The 25,869-nt window shown below is 37.0% G+C and overlaps 1 protein-coding gene across 1 annotated transcript in view; it reads left to right on the top strand.

Annotated features, from left to right (window-relative positions):
• SMIM44 (small integral membrane protein 44) overlaps window positions 1-25,869 on the top strand; it is a 40,400-nt gene that overhangs the window by 631 nt on the left and 13,900 nt on the right. Inside the window, exon 2 of the mRNA XM_087960202.1 lies at window positions 10-816. Within this exon, the coding sequence (XP_087816328.1) occupies window positions 426-816 (391 nt within the window). The 5' untranslated portion in view covers window positions 10-425. The remainder of the gene's footprint in view (window positions 1-9; window positions 817-25,869) is intronic.

The following is a 25,869-nucleotide window of genomic DNA, read 5'->3' as shown; positions in this document are numbered from 1 at the left end:
CTTTTGAAGGTGTGTCCTCGGAAACTGGAGAAAGAGGGATGACATTCTGTGTCCAGATGATCACAGCCATCAACCAACTTTTGTCTCTTCATCTTTTCTTATTTGGCATCATGAAGGGAGATCTGGAAAATATCAGTGCCAAGTGGGAAGGACGCATCTAATTCCTTTCCAGGAATAGTTCCTTATTGTGGAATTTGGCTGTATTCTCCCTTTGCGTCTGGGAACTAAAGTGTGGATCCACATCCCTGGGATCAACATCCATCATTACGTAAAAGTAGAATGGCAAGTTGCCCTCAGACAGAGTCTTTGCCGTTTAAGTTAATGCTGTCCACGGAGATGATTTGCGAAGAACAAAAGTACATACATATTTTCTATTTTTAAAATCTCTCAGACTGGTGGAGGGATCCTTTTTCCTTCTTTGCACTATGCTCATTTGCAACATCAGTGCAATTAAAGATTGGAGCACTTTTCTCTCCCAGATTTTGCCCAGTGTCAACAAGACTCTCAATCTGGTGCAGCAAGTTGAAGCCACCACCAACTCTGTGGTGAGTGTCCTGCAGGATCCCAAGCAAGACAGTTACTTGTCCAATAGCCAATCCATGAATTCCAGTAACTTTACCACTGGCTTGGACCAGCTTTTCCAATATTCTGATTCAGACAATGATCAGCTTTATAAGGAATACAAACCGCCACCTCGAGATGCCATCCCTTTACCCAAGGCAGTGCTTTACCTTCTGATGGCAGCACTTGTGGTGGTGGCTGTGGCTTATGCCATTGTTGGGCATCTCATCAAGGATCTTGTCCATGATTTGATAGGTGAGTGTTAAAAGTACACTATTCTTTTGCACCATGTGCAGAGTTCACAGCATCTGTTGTTTTTGCATGAGATACTTTAGTAGTTTCTTCACTTTTCAGATCTGTAATTCCAACATTGATGAAAAAGGCAATCTTATATTTTTAATCTAGTTGGGAGCAAGCCTCATTGGGTTCAGTGGGAGTCAGGTCTAGTAAATATGCATGAGATTCCACTACAAGAATCTGTTGAATGTGGTTGCTCTTGTTGATTATACAACAAACATGAAAGAAACTCAAATGCACATCCCCAACATTATGTGAGAAGACACCAGAAAGCAATCTGTCTCAGAGCAAGATCATCCTCCTTCAAGTTTCTTAATTGGTTCTGTTTTGATTTGGACCTTAAATGTGCCCTGTTATAAGAAAGTACCAGAGCTTCATTTATCTTAATGGTTTGTTGCTGCTGTTGTTGCTTTTTTAAATGTTATGCCTCACCATCTAATGAAAATAAGTTTATGAATTATATCAACATTGTATCTATCTTGAAGAGTTTATATGTACATCTTAAATAATAAGGGAGGCTAACTTGCTAGAAAAATATTTGGAAAAGCAAAATGTATTCTTATTTGTAGTGATACAAATGGGGTACCTACCAGTTCTATCTACCAGTTTTGCAATATCAATGCAAAATTGAATAAAAAGAATTCTGAAGTCTTCTTATGCAGCTGATTAAGTAAGATTATTATACTAATATTTATTATTTTAAGTTCAGAGTAATCTTAGACAACTGGCACTTTGGAATAAATTTATTTTTTAAGTAATTCCAAATATAGGATTATGATCTTCATAACTCATTTATTAAAAATACATGTAGCTGCATTGAGCATTAAATGGGTGAAATCTATTTGCAGATGGTATTTTCTATCCTTCTTTTCCAGCCCTTTTCCTAAGGGCAGGAATTAAACGCTACCCATTTGCACAATTAAGCACAGCAGTTTATTTCCTGATAGCTAATATGTCAAATAGGACTATTAACATAAAAAATACTGTCCAATATTCTGCCATTAAAAAAAATACTGAAAACTACAGCAATCCTAAACATACGTCCAAAGAAAAATATTCTTTGCCTAATAGAGTTTACTCCATTAAGTAAGTATAGGATTAAAACTTAAACAAATATTTTGAATAAGTTTGAGGCAAGCTTTTCTGGTCTGAATCCCATTAAATTACTTTCACTCTTGTCTAATAAAGAACTTAGCAATGTTGATAAGAAATCCAAATAAAAACTGCATGGGTTTTTTTAATGAGGAATTGGCCACCCTGTCCTTGTCCCACCATTCTGGGGTACAATCAGAGCACTATATGATGCCCAGAGCAGCTACCCCATTGTCTTCCTCTTCCACTACTCCTTAAGACTTCCTAAGAGGACACATTAACGTTTTCTTCATCTCCTCCTCTTTGTGCCATTTTTGTATAGTATCTGGTTTGTCCACAATTATATGTACTTTTAACTTGTTCTAAAGTTTAAACTTTAACTTAATCGGTAAGCTAAACAATCAATGAATTGTGTGTGTGTGTGTGTGTGTGTGTGTGCCTTTGTGTATTTTCTAATATTTTTAGATGTTAGGTAGAACAATAAAATTAAAGAAATGAGCAGTGTGGTTGAAGATTGTTTACTCAGAGGTGTGTTTTATTGGGATTAATAGGCTTTCTCTCAAGTGAGTATGTGAAGATTGCAACTCAAGGATCAAATAGCATGTTATACTCAATCTATGCTATGTTCTATTATGATCAATAATTTATCTGTGTATTTAAACCAGTTCATCAGAGATTCCTAATAAGTAGTCAAACTAACCCTTAGGAGATCTCATTGTTTTACTAACACAGTCTGAACTTGGGCAAGCATCTTGGTTTAAATCCATCTTCCCTTTGAATTAAATGGGAATGTCCTAAGTGTTTTAGCACAAAACTATAATAGTGATATTATTAACATAGCACATAAATATAATTTTTATGAAACATTATATTACATGTACACTAAATCAGATGTCCCCATCAATTTTAGTTAATCATTAATGACCATTCTCTGTATTGTCCCCTGCCAGAGGCAATTATTTCTATGCTTGCTCTATTTTTCTCTCAATTCCTGGAGATGACAGTTTATCCTTCCAACCTGATTCATTTCACAGCTCTTACAGATAATATCCTTCATCTTGTCAGAAAGAATAGTTCTGATAAAGAGCAAATGTTGGAACCGATGATCTTTTATTTACGTTCAGAACAAAAACAATGTGTTTTCACCTCATGTAAATGGAAAATGGAAATGAGTTTCAGGGTACCTCAAGAATGCTGGAGTGAAATGAGATATCCAGCTGGCGTCTTCTTAGGAGGTCACACATGCATTCCTCTTTCATACATTCCAAATTCTTGAATTCTCCCAGGAGGGAAGATGACACTAAGTTTCTTAACTCTTCCAGGTGAGTCATCTTTTTTTTTTTCTTCCAAGAGAAGCTTGATAATTTATTTATAAGCATAAAGCCATTCAATTCCATAATGACTCTAGTTTACATAAAAATTAGATTAAAATGGTTATAAGAAGCAAAGTCACACTTCCATCCAGACTTTTCCTGCCATATTTTTAATGCTCTAATTGTAAGGAGGAAATGGGGGACTCATTGTGAAATCTAAAAACACCAATTCTGGACTTTGCCTCACTTTAGTCAAGCCATACCTAAGTGGGAAGAAAAGTGCAACAGAACAGCATATCTGTCAATCAAGGTTGATCTGCAGAGTATATTGGGATCTAGTATCAGGCTATTTTTTTATTATCAGGATAGTCCTGTAAATACTTGCTTTTATATGAATCACGCTGTTCAGTAGAGCTCACTGTCTACTTAAATACAACCCTGATCAGAGCAAAATTCCTGCCTTGGTGTCCTATCTCACCAGGAATAATAAAAGGAGAATATTTATAGTTCACGGTTGACATGAAGGGTCCTTGGTGCTCTCTGAGCTTGGTTGTTTTCTTCCAGACATTTCATTACCCAAATTAAGTAACATCATCAGTGCTAATGATGTTACCTAATTTGGGTAATGAAATGTCTACAAGAAAACAACTAAGCTCAGAGATCACCAAGGACCCCTAATCTCAGGAATACACGTACTGTTGCATTTTAAAATGACTCCATGTTGTGAGCAAACTACCTCTTTCTAGATTGTATTTTTCTATTTTACCTGTGAATGACAGGAATGATGTCAGCCAGATCTAAAACACCAAAAGAAATAATTTTTTGAAGCAAGCACAATGGTGCAAAGCAAAGTTGTCAGGTACAGACAGGGGTCCCCAAACTGGGCAAATTTAAGACTTGTGGACTTCAACTCCACAAGTCCACAAGTCTTAAAATTGCCAAGTTCAGAGACCTCTGGGTACAGAGATCAACCTATAAGTATTTCCAAGCCTATTGCCAAGATGTTATTTGACTACATTTCTGGTAAGTTTCCAGGTCCTTTGATTGATGTAGTCAACACCTCTGAAAGACACTAGTTTTAGGGATAGCTTCCAGAGCTACATCCTCAGGATAAACTGCCTAGACCTTTGATAACTATTCACATTTTGAATTACAATTTTCTTCAGTGCTTTCAAATTTTTGTCAGATTTAATACCTTGGGTTTTCATAGTTTCAAGCTCTCCACAAATTCAGATACACCATTCCCCGAACTTGTATATCTGCCATCTATCTGGTTAGATATCAACCGAAGTTTCACCATTAATTCGAAGCTTGTAACATCTTTTCACTGGCATAATCATATGGGATTAATATTGCTCTATCTAACCCAGCAATCAGATGGGGCAGCCATAGGCCGCTCCCCTCTATCTAGGAATTCATCTAAGTTTACCTCCCTTTCCATTATCTGGAGTGAAATTCTTCACCCTTAATGACTGAGGGAAAGCCATCTTCTTCATTTTATGGGGTATATTGTTGAAAAAGATGTAAAATCGTTAATGTTCATTGCATTGATCACACTATTTAACCATCTGATCCTCTGCCATCTTCTTCCTTTCTTCCTCCCTCCCTTCCTTCTTCCCTTCCCTTCCTCCCTCCCTCCTGGCTTTGGTCAATGATAGTGATCATCTTCAAAATAAAACTCAGATTGTAGACACTGATGAGATCATTTATTTTATTCAGGGAGGATTGCACAAATTCATTAAATTTTTATGGGGTTGTAATATCACAAAATTTAAGAACCTGTGACATCCTGTGTTGTGCACACTTAATTACAGCACATGCCACATCGCCGCATCTAATTCCATCATTTATGAAAGGGATTTATATTGCAATCAAAGTTTAAAAAGCAAGCTTGTAACAATTTAAAATACATTATTGTGGCATCTGTTTAAATGGGTCAGAATGTTACCTTTTTCTTTGTTATTTCACTCATTGGCAAATTCTTCAAATCTGATCCCAGAAACCCTTCCTTTTAAAAATGTTCCTTCTTCTTAGCCTTGTGGCCTGTTTGCTGGATTGTTCTTCTTCTGCCTTATCTCCAAATTCCACATTTCAGTCTATTCTTTCCATTAAAATAATCCCTTTAAGTAAGAAAAATCTGAGAATAAATGTAAGACTTCTGAAAGCTTCTGATACCTCAACACTTAAGGGAAGTATGAGTCAATGACCTATTGCTGAAAACCTTAGAGTCCTTATAGCAAATCATGTCTGGATTTCCTTGATCCATGAGTATCAGTGGCACTGGATTATACTGAGGGATTCAATATTCTTTTGTAAAACACATTATTTAATTAAAATAAAAACTGCTTGAACAAACTGAAACTGGAGGCAACTGTCTCCAAAATATTCCTGAGACAGGAACTTTCTCAGAATATATCTATTTTACAGTTAAACTTTTCTTCTGAAGTCCATCGGTTCTGCAAATGTAGTCAGGAGAATCTTACTTTTTTTTTTTTTAATGCAACACTCTCTATTCAAAAGGAAGCAAAACTCCAGTTTACCAAATTCACCTTCAGTTATGAACTTTTTTTTTTGTTCTGACCCCAGTTTCATGCAGTTTCCATCTTTAAACTTGTCTATCTATCTGAAGTTACATTGTGAAGCCACCACATGTTAGCCTGTAATCCAAGCTCACAGTTTCTCCCAGTGGGTCATTGCCTCCAGCCACTGAACAGCAGAGAAACCCAAATAGCTACAGCACTTAGATTTATATAACGCTTTACAGTGCTTTGTGGCTTTCTCTAAGTGGTTTTACAGGGTCAGCATATTGCTCCCAACAATCTAGATCCTCATTTTACCACCTTGGAAGGATAGAACGCTGAGTCAACCTTGACACCCGAACTGCTGAGCTGCAGGCAGCCGTCAGTCAGTAGAATTAGTCTGCAGTACTGCATTCTAACCACTGCACCACCACACCTTATATGACTAAGTCTGCCCCTCAGTTCCACTTTATATTATCCTTTTGGACATTTTTTGGACACAGTCATTTATACATCCTTTAATATGGCTATTTATCCTCTAAGCAAGCCAGAGAGGTCTGTCATGTTTATTTGCAGCTGAGACTGCTAAAGCATTTTCTATCAGAAGCTTCAAGACTGGGGTGTATTTTAAATCTATGTCTACTGCTGTAATTGTCCTACAAAGAAATTTGAAGTCTATACATCATTTCCAGTTTGTTGCAAATATGAATGCATAATGAATCATTCTGAAAGTGGCAATTACACACACACACACACACACACACACACACACACACACAACCCAACAGCATCTATCACTGGCCTATATTTTAGAGTTTGTTGTTATTAATTTCTATCCTTTTTTTTTTCAAGGAACTTAGCAAGCAAGCACATATGCAGTCTGATCTGCTATCATTTTATCGTCATAAGAACTAATCTGTAAATTGAGCTGACAGATGGTAACTGGCCTAAAGTCACCTAGTGAGCTTTATGATGAAGTGGGACTCAAATCTGGGCATTTCTAATCCCAGCCCAATGTTTTAATCGTATCGTACTAGTTCATGGACAAGTCTAAAAACATTGCAATGTTATTTTAATGCCAGTTTATGAGTCCAACGTGGGATGTAATTGGTAGCATATTTTGCAAATGAATGCCAAGTTCTTTCAACAATGAAAATGGATATTCAAAATCAGGCACTGAGAGGAAGAGAAAAATGTGTGGCTAGGAAAAACAATCAATTTTAGAGCCCTTTGGGGAAGTTTGAGAAATCCCCTTAGATCATTTGTACTTTCCAGTATGTGGTGATTCTGAGATTCTTTTGCGTTGCTGTTCTTACTCCCAGAGCCAGCTGTAGAGATGAAGAGACCCTTCTAAAAAAAAAGATGTCAATGGACACATTCAGCTGGGACCATGATCCAAATTTTGTCCAATGCTAGCACTGTGGCAAATGTCAGTGATAGACCTGACCTTTGGTAGTGACAAACAAGATCTCACTGGGATATGAGGTTTAATTCCTGTTCATTTCTGCCCTTTCAGATTAAAACCCAAAGCAGTATGGAAAATTTAAACTATTAAACTAGGACTGAGAAGATCCAGCTTCAAATTCATTCTCAGCCACAGAAAGTAAATTTGAAAACTAATCACACCCTCACAGATCAATTTACCTCACATAATTGTTGTGGGTTAAAACTGAAGGAGACAGAACTGTAGGCTACTTTGTTTCCGGGAATAAAAAAGAAATATAAATCTAAATGAACATTTTTTTAAAAAAAATAAAACCCCTATTTCCATGCAACTGTTAAAAATGCAGGCCCACTTCTCTTTTTTTTTCACATTGAACACCCACCAACGAACGTCCTAAATCAGCACTGATTTTCATTTTTTCTTTCATGCTGATGTTAAACAGAAGGGAAATTCTTCACCATAAATACTTTAAGCTAATGCCTTTCCTTGTCTCCTTCAAGCTTCCAGCAAGACCATTTTCTTAATTTGGCTTTGACAGCCCTTATAAAAGAAATGGATTATCTTTTTGCCTGTCACTTTGGTACGGTCATTTGTTAAACAGTTATAAGTCTCCTTGCATTACTTCTCTGCAGGATATTTCCCATAAGAGATGTCACAGTTAATTTAAAAGGTTTCCTGGTCCAGAGGATAAAGGGCAGCTGCCTTTAGATTCAAGTCAATAAAGGGAAGACAAATATTGCAACCTGTTACTCCCTTATGGAATTCAAGGAATAATTACAACCAGATTTGACTGTCATCCAGGCATCAGTATAATCTAAACCTCAGAAGTTTGCAAATGTATATCCAGGAATCTATAAGAATGAAGGCCCAAATGAGTGTGAAAATATTTTCCTTGTTTAAAACCCCATGCATTTAAGCATCTGCAGATTGCCACTCTTTTATACCACTAAACTTTATAAGCACCTGTGCATCTGGGATTAGGGAAAAATTCCCCTTCCAAATAGCTTCAGCCACTAGATTCTAGTGATGAACTGGATTATTCCACATTGACAGATAGTCAAAGCACTTCAAAGTAGGTTCGGTAGGGGCAGAGAAGTCATCATGAACATTTTACCACTTGTACTTAACTATTATAAAGGCTTGCCCTAGTTTTATTCGGGACAAGAATTTTAGCTTCATAAGTTCACATTGCTCAGCCTTCTGGACCAACTTCTGCTCTCTATCAAAATAGTGCATGGAACATTATATATTAGCTGGGATAGGGGAGCTTCCTGGGTTAGGTCAGGACAGAAATAGTAAAACAGGGTAATGGCTGCAAGAGTAGAATAGAATAGAATAGAATAGAATAGAATAGAATAGAATAGAATAGAATAGAATAGAATAGAATAGAATAGAATAGAATAGAATACCTTATTGGCCAAGTGTGGACACACAAGGAATTTGTCTTGGTCTAAATACTCTCAGTATATATAAAGAAAAGGTACATTCATTAAGAATCACGAATCATAACGTACAACACTTAATGATAGTCATAGGGTACAATCAACAGTCAAATCATACTAGGAAACAATCAAGTGGGAGGGGATGGGTGATAAGGAGTGGTGAGAAGATTAACAGTAATAGTAGTGTATACTTTGTAAATAGTTGAACAGTGTTGAGGGAATTATTTGTTTAGCAGAGTGATGGCTTTCGGGAAAAAACTGTTCTTGTGTCTAGTTGTTCTGGTGTGCAGTGCTCTATAGCATCGTTTTGAGGGAAGGAGTTGAAACAGTTTATGTCCGGGATGTGAGGGGTCTGTAAATATTTTCACAGCCCTCTTTTTGACTTGTGTAGTATACAGGTCCTCGATTGAAGGGAGGTGGGTAGTAATTGTTTTTTCTGCAGTCCTAATTATCCTCTGAAGTCTGTGTCTTTCCTGTTGGGTTGCAGAACCAAACCAGACAGTTATAGAGGTGCAGATGATAGACTCAATAATTCCTCTGTAGAACTGTATCAGCAGCTCCTTGGGCAGTTTGAGCTTTCTGAGTTGGCGCAGAAAGAACATTCTTTGTTGTGCTTTTTTGATGATGTTTTTGATGTTAGGTGTCCATTTTAGGTCATGTGATATAGCAGAACCTAGAAATTTGAAGGTCTCTACTGTTGATACTGTGTTGTCTAGTATTGTAAGAGGTGGTAGTATGGGAGGGTTTCTTCTAAAGTCTACCACCATTTCTATGGTTTTGAGTGTGTTCAGTTCCAGATTGTTCCAGTTACACCACGAGGCAAGTTGTATAACCTCCTGTCTGTATGCAGATTCATAGTTGTCTCGAATGAGACCAATCACTGTTGTGTCATCAGGAAACTTCAGTATTTTAACAGATGGATCATTTGAGATGCAGTCATTGGTATATAGGGAGAAGAGAAGTGGGGAAAGCACAGAGCCTTGGGGGGCCCCCAAGTGCTGGTTGTACAGGTATCAGATGTGATTCCGCCTAGCTTCACTTTCTTTATTTATTTATTTATTTATTTATTTATTTATTTATTTATTTATTTTTATTTGATTTGCCAATTGTTTACAAGATAATAAGTATAAGTGTATACATAGTTGTGAATACATGAAATGGGTACATATAAGAAAATAAAAGAAGAATAAGAGAAACAATAGGACAGGGACGGTAGGCACGTTGGTGCGCTTTATGCACGCCCCTACAGACCTCTTAGGAAAGGGGTGAGGTCAATAGTAGACAGTCTAAGGTTAAAGTTTTTGGGGTTTGGGGAAGAAACTACAGAGTCGGGTAGAGTATTCCAGACATTGACCACTCTATTGCTGAAGTCGTATTTCCTGCAATCAAGTTTGGTGCGGTTTACTTTGAGTTTGTATCTATTGTGTGCTCTTGTGTTGTTATGGTTGAAGCTAAAGTATTCGTTGACAGGTAGGACATTGCAATGTATGATTTTATATACCATGCTTAAATCAGACCGAAGACGGCGTAATTCAAGGTTTTCTAGTTCTAGAATTTCAAGTCTGGTGGCATAAGGTATTCTACAACGAGTAGAGGAGTGGAGAAATTGCTTGTGAAATTGCTTCTTCCTGTCTTCCTGTCTTCACTTGCTGCTTCCTGTCTGTTAGGAAGCTTATGATCCACTTACAAGTGTGTTCAGGTACCGCTAGTTGGTTTAATTTACTTAGAAGAATCTGGAATGATGGAAATAGTGTTATGGTGTAGGTTGAAATGATATAAAATTGAAATTATAGGACCACCATCACCTTTAGAATAGAACATGACAGCAAACTGTCTACAAGGAAAAAGAAGAGGACTCCTAACAAAAACCCAAGACTCAACTTCCTTTGTTTATTTTGTTGTTTTTCTGGTTGTTTACTTAACTTAACTTGGGTTATGACAGAATAGAGTAGATGAGGATTACAGTCACAGAGATTTATAGAATTTAGAGATAGTGGACAGTGTCTTTCACTCAGACTCGCCCCATTCTTGTTGCAGTGGTCTAATTGGTGGGTGCTTCCCTCCCATCTAGTAATGTTTTGAAGAAAGGACAGCAGCAAAGCCAGAAGATTTAACCAATTATTTTGCTCATCACATACTGTATGCAAATAACCAGGACATCACAATATGGCAGTGATTTGGAACAGATACAACAGAGGTAGAGTAGGGACTTGCAATGGGACAACAAATTTCATATCAATATAGAGGGGTGAATAATACTTTACTTCAGAAGACCTGGCAGAAGACCTGTTTGCTGATGGTAATAAATCACTAAGACTATCTTTACTGAAACTAAATGGAGTAACCAACACAAGTTAAAAAAAAATTTTTGAACTAAATTCCTGCCCCAGCTTTTACTGCACTCATTTTCATGTAATGAAATATGTAATTTTTGCTTCTTCATTTTTATGGGTTTTTCATAAATATCTGATAGCAAACAAGGACATTGGATTTTGTTTGTCCTGATAGGGAGCTGTGGGTTCTTGCCTACAACAAGCAACTGTACTTACACAAAGATGCAATGAATTAGTAGCCAGCTATAAACTGTAAACAGCGTCTCATTGTTTGATGCATTTAAAAACAATGAAGCATCAAATTAGCACTGGTGGATTTCAGTATATTTAACACTATTTCAAAGCTCTGTCTAGCTCTACTTTATTCAATTCACTATTTCAAAGCTCTGTCTAGCTCTACTTTATTCAATCAGGTCTTGTCAAGCTCTTTACTTATTTTGATTGTGTCTCTCTTTTCTTCTAGGCTTACTTGATTGATTTAAATCATAAATTCTTTATTCTCCGGTGTTACAAAGTAGTATCAGTTCAAGACCCTCCTTCCTTGCATTCATGTGATATTCTTCATTTATTTGGAAATGTATTCAGATATTACAATGCTAGTGGGGTCATGCCGTGTTGATCAAGAGTGAGAGGTCCACCTTCAGTACTTAATATGTGGAGGGCTAGAGAGTTTGGTACTCTCTCTCCACGCCTGTTTAACATATACAGTATCTGAAACCACTGGGGAAGATAATCCATTGCCATGGGGCGAGATTTTTTTATATCTATTTTATTTATTTATTTATTTATTTGATTTGCCAATTGTTTACAAGACAATAAGTATAAATGTATACATAGTTAACTCTTAATGCCTTTTTGGCTATGTAGTTGCAGTGTGCTCTAGCACTTAGATCATTAGAGGTGAGTATTCCAAGGTCCTTTACAGAGCTTGGGTCATCAACAAGATCTTGACTATTCAGCTTGTATTTTATTTTCTGATTCTTTTGCCAATATGTAAGACAGAGCATTTATTTGTTGAGATTTGAAGTTGCCATTTGTTTGACCATTCGGATACATAGTCAAGATCTTTTTGTAGGGTAGCAGTATTGTCTGTGGTATTGAACAGCTTTACATCATCAGCGAAGAGAACGCAATTGCTCTTAATATGATCACAGAGGTCGTTTATGTAGAGTATGAAGAGAGTTGGTCCTAGAACACTGCCTTGGGGGAACACCACTATTGACAGGTACTGGATTTGATAGGACGCTCCCGATTTTGACCATTTGTTGTCTGTTTGACAGGAATGCTTCTATCCAGTTATTCAGTTGTCCAGAGATACCATAGGATTTTATTTATATATCCTTTTTATTTTTATTTTATTTTTATATTTTTATATTTTTATTTTATTTTTATTTTATATTTTTATATATTTTTATTTTTATATTTTATTTTATTTTATATATTTTTATTTTTATATTTTTATTTATATATCCTTCCACCCCTGGTGAATTAAGCAATGCTTTTGTCCCAATGCCTAGCAGCTCTTGGGGGTCTGGAGGAGGAACAACAGGCTTCAACTGAACCATGGCAAGACTGAGTGGCTTAGAGACTTAGGGCCTTCCAAATCTGGGACGTTACCATCTTTGGTACTGGATGAATTGCCCCTGCCCCCAAAGAGACCCACTGCAAAATCTGCAGGTCCTTCTGCACTCACAACTCCTGCTCAAGTAGCAAGTGGCAGTCATGACCAGGAGGGTCTTTGTGCAACCTCATGTGGTGCACTGGTTGTGCCTGTTCCTGGATTGTAACAATCTGTTTACAGGTACTTGGTCACTTTCCAAAAGGACCGCTATATGCAACATATTCTTCACAGGCTACCCTACAAGAGTATCTGAAAGGTTCAGCTGGTGTAGAATACAGCAATACAGGCAGTTATGGGTGCCCTTAGAAGGACTATTCCGCTCCAAGTTACTGCTTCAGCTTGTTACAGATAGCTTAACCCTCAACATGAAAGGTATTATCTTGGTTAAATTTATTTCAGGTTTCCTTCTCATAGATGTAACTCACATTATGAGAAGATTCTTCTGAAGGCATCAATAATCTAATTATGTAGATACGCAATCATATAGGTAAAAAGAGAATGATTTCATCCCCACATTGAGAAACATGCAGCCAACCGTCAGTTGGAATTCAAATTTAAATGAGCTCACTGACTCACACTTAATCAAGGCTGCCCCTCAGCCAATCAGAACTACAGATGTGACCACGTGGCAAGTAACTACATTTCCCTGCAGGCAATGCTTTAAAGAGATAAATGCTTTAAAGAGATAATACCAGTAGTGGGATTCAATTTTTTTTTACTACCGGTTGTGTGGGTGTGGCTTGGTGGGCATGGCATGGCTTGGTGGGTGTGACTCGATGGGCATGGCAGGGGAAGGTTACTGCAAAATCCCATTCCCTCCCCATCCCACCTGCTTTCCAGCTCCTTTCTCCTGTTCAGGGCAACAAAAGAAGACCAAGCCAATCAGCTGGGACTCGGGAGGCAGAGAATAGATGGGGGCGGGGCCAGTCAGAAGTGGGATTTGCCGGTTCTCCGAACTACTCAAAATTTCCTCTACCGGTTCTCCAGAACTGGTCAGAACCTGCTGAAGACCATCTCTGGATAACACCTAATTTCTAAGCTAAATATACACTCCAGCTAGCACAAGGACACATGTTAGAATTCTGCTCATGAACTGCATTGGTTAACAGACTGCTATCAGATTCAATTCAAGGTGCTGTTTTTGACCTTTAAATCCCTACATACATGTGGGAAGGGTGCCTGTGGGAAGGTTGCCTGAGGGACTACTAATTTCATCTACCCATCCCATCAAATCCAGCAGGAGAGACACATGTTGCGAGTCCCATTTGCTAAGGAGCTCCATCTAAAGGGACCTGTAGGAGACAAGCCTTTTCTGCTATTGCACTCACTCTCTGGAACATCATTGCCCCTCCCCCATGAGATGAACTTTGCCCTTGTGACCTTCTGGAAGGGCTTCCAATCATATTGAAGAGGCGAAAAGGAACAGAAAGAAAATATAGGGGGAAACTATTCGATCCAAATACAAAGCTCGAAATTCAACTTATCCAAACTTGCAAAAAGGAAACAGTAGTACATATAACAACTATCAATTTTTTCACACTTCCTAGGGTTCAGATTTCATATGTGTAACTTTTAAAATGGAAACAACCATTCAAGTTTTTGTGTATGTAATTATAACAATCCATACATTTTGCACTGCATTATGCTGAACTCCATCCATCCCCTTGAAGCTCACAAATACACAACTCTCTCTGTGTGTGTAGTGTACATGTATACATATAAATACCACCGTATGCATGGTTTAAGAATCATAAATACTTCAAAATGCACTGTATAATATCATTCAAATAAATAAAAAAGTCGGAATCCACTTCAATCACATTTTTCATGATTAAATACTTTATCAAAGCAAGAAGGTAATAGAAATGAAGTTCTTAACAAGTTATGGAGCAGCCTTTGTCAAAGCAGGAAGATAATAGAAATGAAGCTCTTAACAAGTTATGGAGCAGCCTTTTCCCTTTTCCTCTCCATTGTGCAAAAAAATGTGTTACAAAAGCATTATATAGTTTCAAATGCTGACATTCAAGAGTTGTTTGGTTCGCTGGAGATTTGACTACATGTACTGCAGAAATGCATCCACTTCTCTTGCCCCAGAACCATTCTTATTCTTTTGAATTTCTCCAGGTTTTTGTAGCCACATTCTTTAATCAGTTTAACTGTATTGATCACACCTCAATTCTAAACTCAATGCAGCCTTTAATTGGCTTGCTTGATGGACATCACATTGCTTAAGTCTAACAATCAATAGTGTTTCTTGGTCACACTCAATTCCCCTTTGAACTTCCTGTCATCCCTAGATGTGCATTTATGACTGACAGAACACCTGTAACACTCAAAGTCTCCCTAGCTTTTCACACCACAATTCATTTTCTCCACTTCCTTTGTGTATTGGAATGATTCAATTTATGGCTGTACTTCAGTGATGACATTGCTTGTCACCAAATACTGTACGAGCTGGAAAAATAAGGAGAGGGGTAAAGTAACTTGTCTAAAATTTGGAAGAACTATCCTTTCTACCTCTTTGTCTGAATATATCAATGGATGCTTATAACTCTTCTTTTTCAGAATCTTCCACTGGTGTCATAATTCACAGCTTTAAACAATTTAGACTATCCTGTCCCTACCCTGATGTTCTCCAGATATGTTGAAATGTTAATTCCCAAATAAATGTAATTTTACTCCATTAACTAATCTGTTGACTCCCTTTATTGTGAAAGAAGTAAGTGGGGTTCCAAGGTTCCCAATAGGTTCTTCAGCTTCTCAGACCATCTTCTATCACCCAGCTCCCATCCACTCTTTCAGCTTCAGCATCCTGATTTTAGAATTGACTAGAAAACTTAAGAGTATTTCCTTCTCAATGCATTTCTTTCTAGCAATTATTCCCAACCAAAAGAAATTACATTTTAAACTATGAGCTTTTGGTCAAAAGGATTTTTCAAGCACTGACACCAACTGAATACACTACAGTATAGAAGTTCAAATCTCACCCAAGAGTTTGGAACAATGACCGATTAAAGTGGGCATATTTTTTTCTTATTGTCAGATACATATTTCTTATATTCTTAGTTCATAGAACAAATAAGCTTGATTAAGTAAATTAGACTATTTCCTACTTTACATCCCTTCTCCAGCTGAGACTTTTCACCTGGTGAACAATGATATAGGAGCATATTTGACCACTGCACAAACAAAGAGCAGTTAGAAACAAGATAGCCTTCTCCAAGAGGAACCTAGGGCAGGAAGAAAAAGGAAGACAGCTTGAAAACTACTCTCTATATAAAGCTTCTTCTTGAAACACACCATTTGTTGAATGACCTGTCAAGCTTCATCCAAAAAGCAAGACTGCAATCACTGAAACAATCTCATAAGCAATTCAGAATGACCAGATAATTTTTATTGAAGCAAGTTAGGAAATAATTATCAAAGAATTTCAGGAAATGGTTATAAAAAGAGGTGGAGGGGAAAGAGAAAGAAAGAGAAGGAGAGGGAGAGAAAGAGGAAGCTTGACAATAGGGAGATCTCACCAGCATTAATTTAAAAAAAAATGCAAAATGCAAGGAGGAGCCCAACATCCTCTTTTTGCCCACAAACAGAAAGAGAGGAAAGAAATACTGACAAGTCCTGTTTTAGCAGGGAAAGGTAAAGAGAAATAAATAGTATAAAATCTAGAGGCATAATGCCTGAAATTAATGAAGAACCAGTGAATCCCAGGCTAGAGACAACTGTTATGTCAATATATATCAGAAGTTATTTCCCAAGGCCATCAAGAGAATAACCAATTATTTGTTAATCTGGAAAAACGGGAGTGAAAGGCCTACAACATAAATATGTATGATCTCTGATTTCCATGTAATGAAATGAGCAAAGAACTATTGTGTAAAATGTTGAATTGGGATCTTTGCATCTTCTACTAAGTCTAGACAAAAGCTGAGTTAAGGGTTCAGTATCTGGAGATCTATGATTTACCTATGAGCCCTAATATGAAGATAGATAATATAGCTGGAATGTATCATTGGAGGTTAACCTATTGACCCAAAAGCTGATTTCAAGTATGTGCAATTGACTATCAAAGAAGCATGAACACACACACAAAAATGCCATCTGCATTGTTGAGTTCTTTTCTCTGCCCTTCTGTAAAACAGTTTGCCCATTGAAATCCAGATCTCTCATTCCTTTGTGATGTTCTGAAGAGCAGTGAGGGCATGGTTCATCAGAAAAGCATTTTGGAACAACAAGAACCAATTTCCTTTGTTGGAGAGCAACTATCCCAGTCAGAAGGAGGGCTCAACCAGGAAATTAGTCTAGAATTATTATGTAAACACAAGGGGGCTAGGTCTGAATGTATTTGAGTCTTATCTAGTCTTTCCCAGGTGAAAGCTACCAGTCTGGAGAGGTTCCTATAAAATAAGATAAAACAATAAAGTAGCTAATTTGAACTTTACATATGTGGGTTTGCTCATTCATGCCTGACAATCCTTACTCCAGGCAGGATGTGCCAACTGAGCAATATACAAGGCATAGTAAATAAATAAATCCCTTATAGATTTAGTTTTCCTCCCCAAAAGTTATTTTCCAATATATTTAAAACTCAGCAAATGTAAAAGGTGACATTTGACATTTTAAAAGTGGATGTTTAAGTGAACATCAACAACTGTTTGCTAGATCTTGATTGTGGAATTCTAGAATTTGGTGGCCCATGGTTGGAAGCAAAAGGTTTAATTAAATTGAACTTTGGTCAGTTTTAATGGGATTCTTTGTGCTCTTAATTTCATTATTTCCTTTTAGTGATCCTTTTGTAACAAAACTGCACCATGGACACAGCTGTACGATTCAGAGGTTCTATTTTTGGGGTCAGTTGGCTTCAATTTGCAATTATTCCACTGAAGCATTAATGGTGTTGTAACAAAGGGAAAGCAAGGCCAAAACTACAAATAGCAGTAGTTACCAAAGATGAATGTAACGGAACAGAACATTCACCACTTTTATTATCATTAGTTTTTCTCAGAAGATAAACTTTCTCAAAATCCCATAATAAATACTGTGGCCAAGGTCTTGGAGCATGGAAAAATCTTAACAGTGTATTGTCATCTTCCTTGGCTAAATAAATAAATAATCTAAATCATATCTCTATATGTATTAAGTAGCAACATACTAATTACAACTTCCTGCAGAAAACTAGCTTAATAAATCCGGAAGGTCTCAAAATAATCTTCATGGAAATCAGCTTGTAGATTAGCCCAGAAAGATATAAGCCATTCTGTTATTTACTTTGGAATTAGATGAAGCTTCAGTTATATAACTTCTCTCTGAGCCATTATGATGTAGCAATTTCTCAAATCAGACCCCATTTCAACTGCAGCTACCAAAATTTGCACAGCTACAAAAGCTTTAAATCATGTCTCTGTTCATAATTAAAGGGGAACCGTGTAGTTGTGAAGTTCCTGATGGTAACTCAGAACTGATCAGCATACATATCTATAGAAATGAGACAAAAAATTCTGCTGATAATAAAAAACAATTTATATTCAGTTTTTACAATCAGTTACCAATCATCATTCTGGGCAGATTACATTTGACAGATTTAATCGCTGCTAGTTTCATCAGCTCATGTAGTTTCCAGCATCTACTAGTAAAATCCCTAGGAAGTATACTGCATATTATTTCATAGGAGTCCAGTCTGAATCTCAGAAATTTGATCATTTTCAATTATGCAAGTTTCTTTGTTGGTTGGTTATGATCAGTCGGTGTTTGGTTGTGATCATTTTGGGTCTGGTGGCTTTGGCTATAGATAATTTGGCTCAGTTATATCCTTAATTTGAAAGTCACTCCGAATGCTGTTACTTTTTAGCCCTTTTTCCAAATGCTTTAATATCATACCATTTGAGATCACACTTTTTCTGTTATACTGACTTGAAGATATTATTTAGTGTGCATTTGTGACCTCAGATTGCTTTACAAGAGACTAAATTTCAATGGGATTCAAATTCAAGGATGGTTCAAAAATATTCAAATCTTCAGCAATTCTCCAAATTTACATCTTGAAAAAGATTTCAATTCTCTCATGACTAGTCCAGCTTTTGAGTCAGACTTTGCTGCTGCTGACAATTATTACCTTAAAAATGAAACCTAGAGAATTCAATACAGGTAGTCCTCAACATACAACCTCAATTGTGGTCAGAATTTAAATTGCTAAGCAAGAAAGTTAAGTGAGTTTTGCCCCCTTTTTATGACCTTCCTTGCCACAGTTGTTAAGTGAATTACTGAAGACATTAAGTTATTAATATAGTTCAGGAGTCTGCAACCTTAAACACCCAAAGAGCCATTTGGACCCATTTCCCACAGAAAAGAAAACACCAGGAGCCAATAATTTAACAACCATTGTGGCTGGATGGGTGTGGCCAACTCGACATCACTCACTCCCACTCAGTCACCTTCTGCTCTAGAATATGGAGTGAGTCTCCATCTCCCACCATCACCCTTACCTTCTCAGGCCAGATGAGGAATGACGGGGAGGGAGGGGAGGGGGCCAGCCAATGGTGGGATCAGCCAACAGGGAGCCACAGCAGAGGGCCAAAAGAGCCACATGTGGCTCCAGAGCCGCAGGTGGCAGACCCCTGATATAGTTGTTAACCGAATCTGGCTTCCCCATTGATTTTGCTTGTCAGAAGGTCACAAAAGGTGATCAGATGACCCCGGAACACTGCAACTGTCATAAATACATGCCTGTTATTAAGTGTCCAAATTCTCATTACATGACCATAGGGATGTTGCAATGGTCATGTGTGAAGAAGTGTGAAAAACGGTCATAAATCACTTTTTTCAGTCCCGTTTGAAAGATCACTAAATGAATGGCTGTAAGTTGAGGACTAGCTGTATTATACGGATTCCCATCAGCTCTGTCCGTTTCAGGGTCAATGGGAGTCATAGTTGTTCTTTGGCAGTCTTAATGCTACTTAAGAATTTCTGGGTTATTTGTAACTGCTGTTTAGTTAACAGGTTAATTCGCCTTCCAAGATTTGGGGTACCAATAACCACGTAATCTTCCTCTTGACATTCCTGACTTTTGTTTGCATGGCAACATAAGGTGTTTTTGTTTTGTTTTTAATACATATTTTTGTTCATGTTATATAAGAGGGGACAAATGGAAGTGATTAGAAATCTTAAGAAGAGAAAGCATTGTTTTTATTTTTAAAAGATCTTTTCCCAAGGTCATGGCAACATAAGGTGTTTTTGTTTTCTTTTTAATACATATTTTTGTTCATGTTATATAAGAGGGGACAAATGGAAGTGATTAGAAATCTTAAGAAGAGAAAGCATTGTTTTTATTTTTAAAAGATCTTTTCCCAAGGTCATAAAGATAGATTAGGCTGCAAGACAGAGATTTACTGGTATTCCACAAATATGTTGGTCTGACTTTGGAGTATCTTTGTGCCAGCTGTTAAAATTTCCATATTAATACCTTTCCTATAATGTCCTATAATGTCCAAGATTCTTTTGAGACTTCTTTTGGGTTTTTTGTTCTGCCTTCCCGGGTCATGAATTGTTTGCTTTTACTACGTTTGTATTATCTTTTTTCAATGATGTTTAACCACTGACGTCAATGAGTATTAATAGTATTTGCGATGACTGTTATCTTCCCACATTGCTTTGGGTTCCTATTGGGACAAGGAAAACAAAGATTAAAATGAAGGCAATATGCTTCAAACTATAACAAAGAAAGAGAGATACATATAAACCTATAAGATGTTTGATCAGAGCCAGCTAAAGGTATATCACTACTTATGACACAGATTGTTAAGAAAAAAATGCAATGAAAAAGATTAAGAATTCAGTAAACAGATCACAAATGTATCTTCCATAGACAAGCTATCTCGGTCTGATTATCGTTTGTATAAGCAGGAACTGAGATACTGTGATTTCAACAGATTAAGAATAGTGACTTTGCACATTAATCCTAAACTACTATGTTTAAGCAACCAGCCTTTGGGGCAATCAACCATACTTGCACAGTTCAGTTACAGCTTATTTATTCAGGTGTAATGTCCACCCTATTATTGACTAATAAAGAAGATATATCTGACAAGGTTTATATTCATAGATAACCCTCAGAGATCAATGTAGTTCAAATTTTCCAGCACATAGTCTCTAATTAACTTTAAACCAGAGTAGTCCAAATCAGGAGCAACCTAGCATGACTGGCTGAGGAATTCTGGGAGTTGAAGTCCACAAGTCTTAAAGTTGCCAAGGATAGACACCCCTGCCTTATATCTTAAAGGTCTTCTCAGTTTTACATATGAATAAAAACCAAATGGAGCAGTCAAAAAATAAGTCCAAGTCATATGTTAATTCTTCTTCAAATTCATTATATCTTCAACATAAAGAAATAATCAGAAAAGCTTTCTTAAACATCAGTTGAAGTATTCAAGGACATGAGAAAATATTATTTTGATGAATTACTCTTACCAACAAGCTAGCCAAGTGTGTGCTAGGTGCAATGGATATATAATTAGCTTGAAAATCATACTCAAAGATCGTTCATCATTTTTTCTTCTTCACCAAACTGAAATAAAGTGCCATAGTATTCAGTCTTAGGTGCTGTATTCTTCAATACTTTTATTAATTACTTGGATGAAAAGAGAATATTTATCAAATGTATAGCTGACACAACATTTTAGGAATAGCTAATATTCAAAAAGACAGAAATTCACTCAAAGCAACCTTGATAGGTTAGAAAAATGAGGTGAAAGAATGAAATGTAGCAGAATCAAATTTGGAATTCTTCACTTAGGAAATAAATCAAGTGAAACTGGGTCTACAAAAGTATAATCCTGAAAACAGAACAAAAGTTTTACTTAATTCTGAATTGATCACATCCCAGTTCAGGTACTATCTCCAGTTCTAGCTATCAAACTTTAATAGGGATTCAGACAAACTATAACAGGTACAAAGAAGGACAGGGAGAATGATCAGGAGATTAAAAGCTAAATGCTATGAAAATAGATGGAAAGTATTGGGAATGTGTAGTTCTCAGAAGAGAAGATTGGGGCATATATATTTTTAAATACAGGACAAGATACCACATAGAATAAGACTTCTTGTTTATTAGCCACAAAGGTAATTCATGGGATATAGAAAAGCAGATTGTATTTGGACCCTAAGGTGAGGAAATTCCCTTAAAATAATAGTCATCCAGAGAGGTGGTGAGTTCTACAAAACCTTATCAGGGAATATTTTAGTTTCAACTTAGCAGAGCCTTTTGATTCACAAACAGCCAGGGCTAAAATTGTCTTTTAGAGAAGCAGAGAAGCCACGCGCAAAGAGAAATTTGGAGAGAGATCATAGCCCCAGGTTCTGACAATGGTATATTTGAATACCAAAAGAAAAAAGAAAAAAAAAGATAAAAGCTAATATGTATGCGCTTCTCTTCTTAAATATGTTGGATAGGGATTGCAGGGACTGCCATGATGTTTGCGGAATGCACTGAATCCCAAATATGTATGTATTTTTATATTTTTGGAAAGTGAATGTTAAACTATAATTACTGAACACATTGCTGGAGATCCATCCCACTATTAAAATTTAAAAGAGACAGCAAGGGCCCTGCCTTGTGGAGGCCAATTGTTCCCATTCCAGGGCATAAAAAGTGTTGATTTTTATTGAATTGTTGTTTGCCAGAGAGTCACATTGCATTAGGAGAAGCAAGCCTATGTGGTGTGGGTTTTTTTTAGTGGAACATCATGTGATTTTTATACACCTATGCCTATATTTTTTTGCTGCTGTGCTTTAGCAAAACACATTTTGCTTTTGATGCATCAGGATTTGCCTGGAGGATGCTGCTCTTCCACTCTCTTCTATTATGTAATATTAGCTTGTACTGGCATTAAATCAGAGCAGAGATGCTATGGCACGCCAGCTGTTGCAATGTTACAGCTTTGGAGATGTCCTCAGAATCCAATTATTTCATCACAATGATAAAATAAGCAACTTGCTGTCATGATCAAAGCTTTTGTATGTGCATGCAATATCATGCCGTATGTCCAAAAGCACAACTCACAAATACATGATGCACACTTCATTGTTTGGCTCCCTTTGCAGACTAGTCAGCCTGCATGCTGGGAATTGTAGTTCAGCAACAGCTGAAGGGCCCTAGATTCATAGAAATATAGAGATGGAAGCAACAACTTAGACCACTGAGTCCAACACTCCTCTTTGCTGAAGTTCAAAATAAAGCATTCCCAACAGACTTCCTTGAATGTGTATAGTGTGGACAAGTGGTTCCACTGTCAAACCATTTTTATTGTAAGGAAGCGTTCTTCTGTAATTTAGTTTGGATCTACTTTCCAATAATTTAAATCCATTATTTTGCATCCTGCACTCTGGAATGAAAGAAAACAGGCTGACTTTCTGTTTAACTTCCTTTAGATAATCCGAAAACTGCTATCACTGTGGCCCCTCATCACAATAATTCAGTTATATTGTACCTTATGAATATTTCTGGAAAGAATTAGAACCTTTCATGCTTCAGAATGCCCAGTCTTTGATTTCATATTCCTTTAATTCTGATGATTGGTAATTTATTATCTGAGCAGGACATGGGGACAATGCATATGCAAATAGCTCAGAACAGACCTGAACATGTTTGATCTGATGTTCATTCTATTGAATTAAATAGATTTTGCTCCCAAGTCTAAGATTACAGCCTAAGAGATTTTAGCTGGTGTTTTAACTATCTGGAAAAGTTTAATTGATGATGGGAACAACAATAGCTTTGATCATTTTTAAAGCTTCCTCTTTCATTGTTATTTGGAGAAAACAGTTCTGACAGATACATTTGCTTTCATTTGTCGTGTTCTGTTGAATTTGATCTCCGGCAGCAGAATGTAAATATTCTTGGAAATCCTGTTTATTATGGCTTTCTTTTTTCCAGTGAGAAACTAGTGAGAAAAAGAACTGACCTTCCAGTTGCATTTTTTTTGCACACTAGTACTAAAGAAAAGTTCTGGACTTTCAGCATCTTTACAAATTAGAGGTTCTTACCTTTCACCTGCCCCATCTTCAGTGTAATTTCCCTCCCTTTATTTGAGCAGCCAAAGACATTGTTTTACTAAGGTCATATTCAGTCTTTAAGTTTCCTGGAAGTAAAAGCAGATAACTTCCCTTGACTTTACTGATCACACTTCTTTCCAGGTGTCTCAGAAAAGCTCCTGTACTTTTTGAACTTGCCTTTCTGACAATGAAGAGCCTCATTGATCTGAGCCATTTCTTCTTCTTTTGTTTGGAAATTTATCTTCTAGTTCCAGATGACCATGCATTATGCACTTCTAAGAATCTGAAGAGCTTTTGTCTCCACCATATTTTATTCTCATGTACAGTAAGTGTAAGCAGAACAAATCTTAAAATGGGGAGGTGAATACATATCCCCACTTTTAAATGATCGTAGATATTCTACTCAACCATATTGGTGATTTATTGGTACAGTGGCCTAGAGGTGGAGCTCTCACCTCATAATCAGGAGGCTGTGAGTTCGATCCTAGGTAGAGGCAGATATTTCTCTGGGCACATTGAGAATATCTCTGGTGAATATACTCTGCATTGGCGACAGGGAAGGCATCTCGCCAATAAACACCCAGCTCCATTCAATTGCCCAGACTCCACCCCACAAGGGATTATGGGGTCATTAAAAGAAGATGATGATGCTATTAGATCATATTATCTGATTTAGTAGATTGTCTGGCTATGTCTTTATTGTTACTGTTATCTATGAATGGCTGTCCTGAACAATTAGCTTCTCTCTGATTTGTGTTAAGCCACCAATGCCAGTACAATCCCATTTTAAAGCCAGCTTTAAAAAAACCCCTTCCCCCAAAAAAGATTCCTGAACACTTACCATTAATAATGTGAGATGTGTTGCCCTCTTCATTCTACTCCTACAGCACTTTTCAGTAAATGAGATTTTAAATCACTTCCGCTGCTCTGAGAACATCCCAGGAGTTTGCACTGGCCAATTGAAAGCTGTTCTGCAAAAAAAAATATTGAAAGACCTCAAGTTTGGTTCAACAAATACCTGCTATGATTTGAGTGTGGGCATTGATTGTCAGGAATAGGTAACCTGCAGTGATAATGGGCTTCACCACAATTGGATCTAGAATTTTTCCATGTGGATCAAGTTTTCTACTACTAAGCTGCTTCCTTTCCCAATAAAGGAATGGGTCCATTGTCTCAAGAAATGTGTACTAACTCATGACTCCATGATTTCATATTTATTTAAAGGTCATGTGGTAAACCAGATCAGGGCATTTGTTCACCTGACAATTACATCTAATCTGATAACCAGAAGCATTCAGGGGATAGGTCTTCCAATTACCTGTTATATTACTTTCTTAGCTAAAGATGCCACCAACTGAGTTTGAGAACTGCTACAATACATGCAGATAATATGTTCATCCAGTTAATTGTAATCCTTGTGAGTTTTTACAGATGAAAATGGGGACATCCTTGTTATTCAGACACAATATATCAATAAAGACTTCACTACACAAGGAGGCCAAGGATAGATAATATCTAAGCAGGTTGTTGGTGGATATATCTTGATTTTAGAGCTTTGGGTGTAAATGCATGTTCATTTATTTCAAGCTGAGTACATTTAGCACCTCCCTGTGTGGTCTCTCTTCAACAGCTCTCTCCTCTGCCAGGAGGTAAACAGACTGTGCAGAATAATTGATATATTTATACTGTGGGTATCTCTAGGTAAAGGGAGCCACTAAGCTTCCAGGCCTTGTAAGTATGTCATCAGCAAATGAAAAGATTCAGAAATTATATGAGCGTTATGAACAATTTAATGAAACAGGCTTTATGAAATAATTAAAGGCCTGGAAAAGCTTATTCTCCCCCTCCCAACTATATGTTACTTTGGGTATATGCTACTTAATTTCAAACTGGGTCTGTCTGTCTGTCTGTCTCTGTCTTTGTCTTTATCTCTCTCATCTATCTATCTATCTATCTATCTATCTATCTATCTATCTATCTATCATCCATCTTGTTGTGAATCAATAAAAGTTAATAACTTAAATGCAAATCAGGGTTTGGAAACCTGCACACTTGATTGGTCCTTATACAACAACTTGGATTGGGCCAGAACTAATCCCTGATTGGCCACTATTTGGACAATTCTTATTGGTTATTAGTTTGAATTTGTTGCTCATCTCATTGGTTAATAAGGTAGCAGATAACCCTATAAAAGGGTTACT

This window comes from Notechis scutatus, chromosome 3, assembly GCF_049901735.1.
Source record: "Notechis scutatus isolate UNSWTSFEM ecotype Mainland chromosome 3, rNotScu1.2, whole genome shotgun sequence".
Taxonomy (NCBI): Eukaryota; Metazoa; Chordata; class Lepidosauria; order Squamata; family Elapidae; genus Notechis; species Notechis scutatus.
This window is presented reverse-complemented; position numbering and strand designations above follow the sequence as displayed.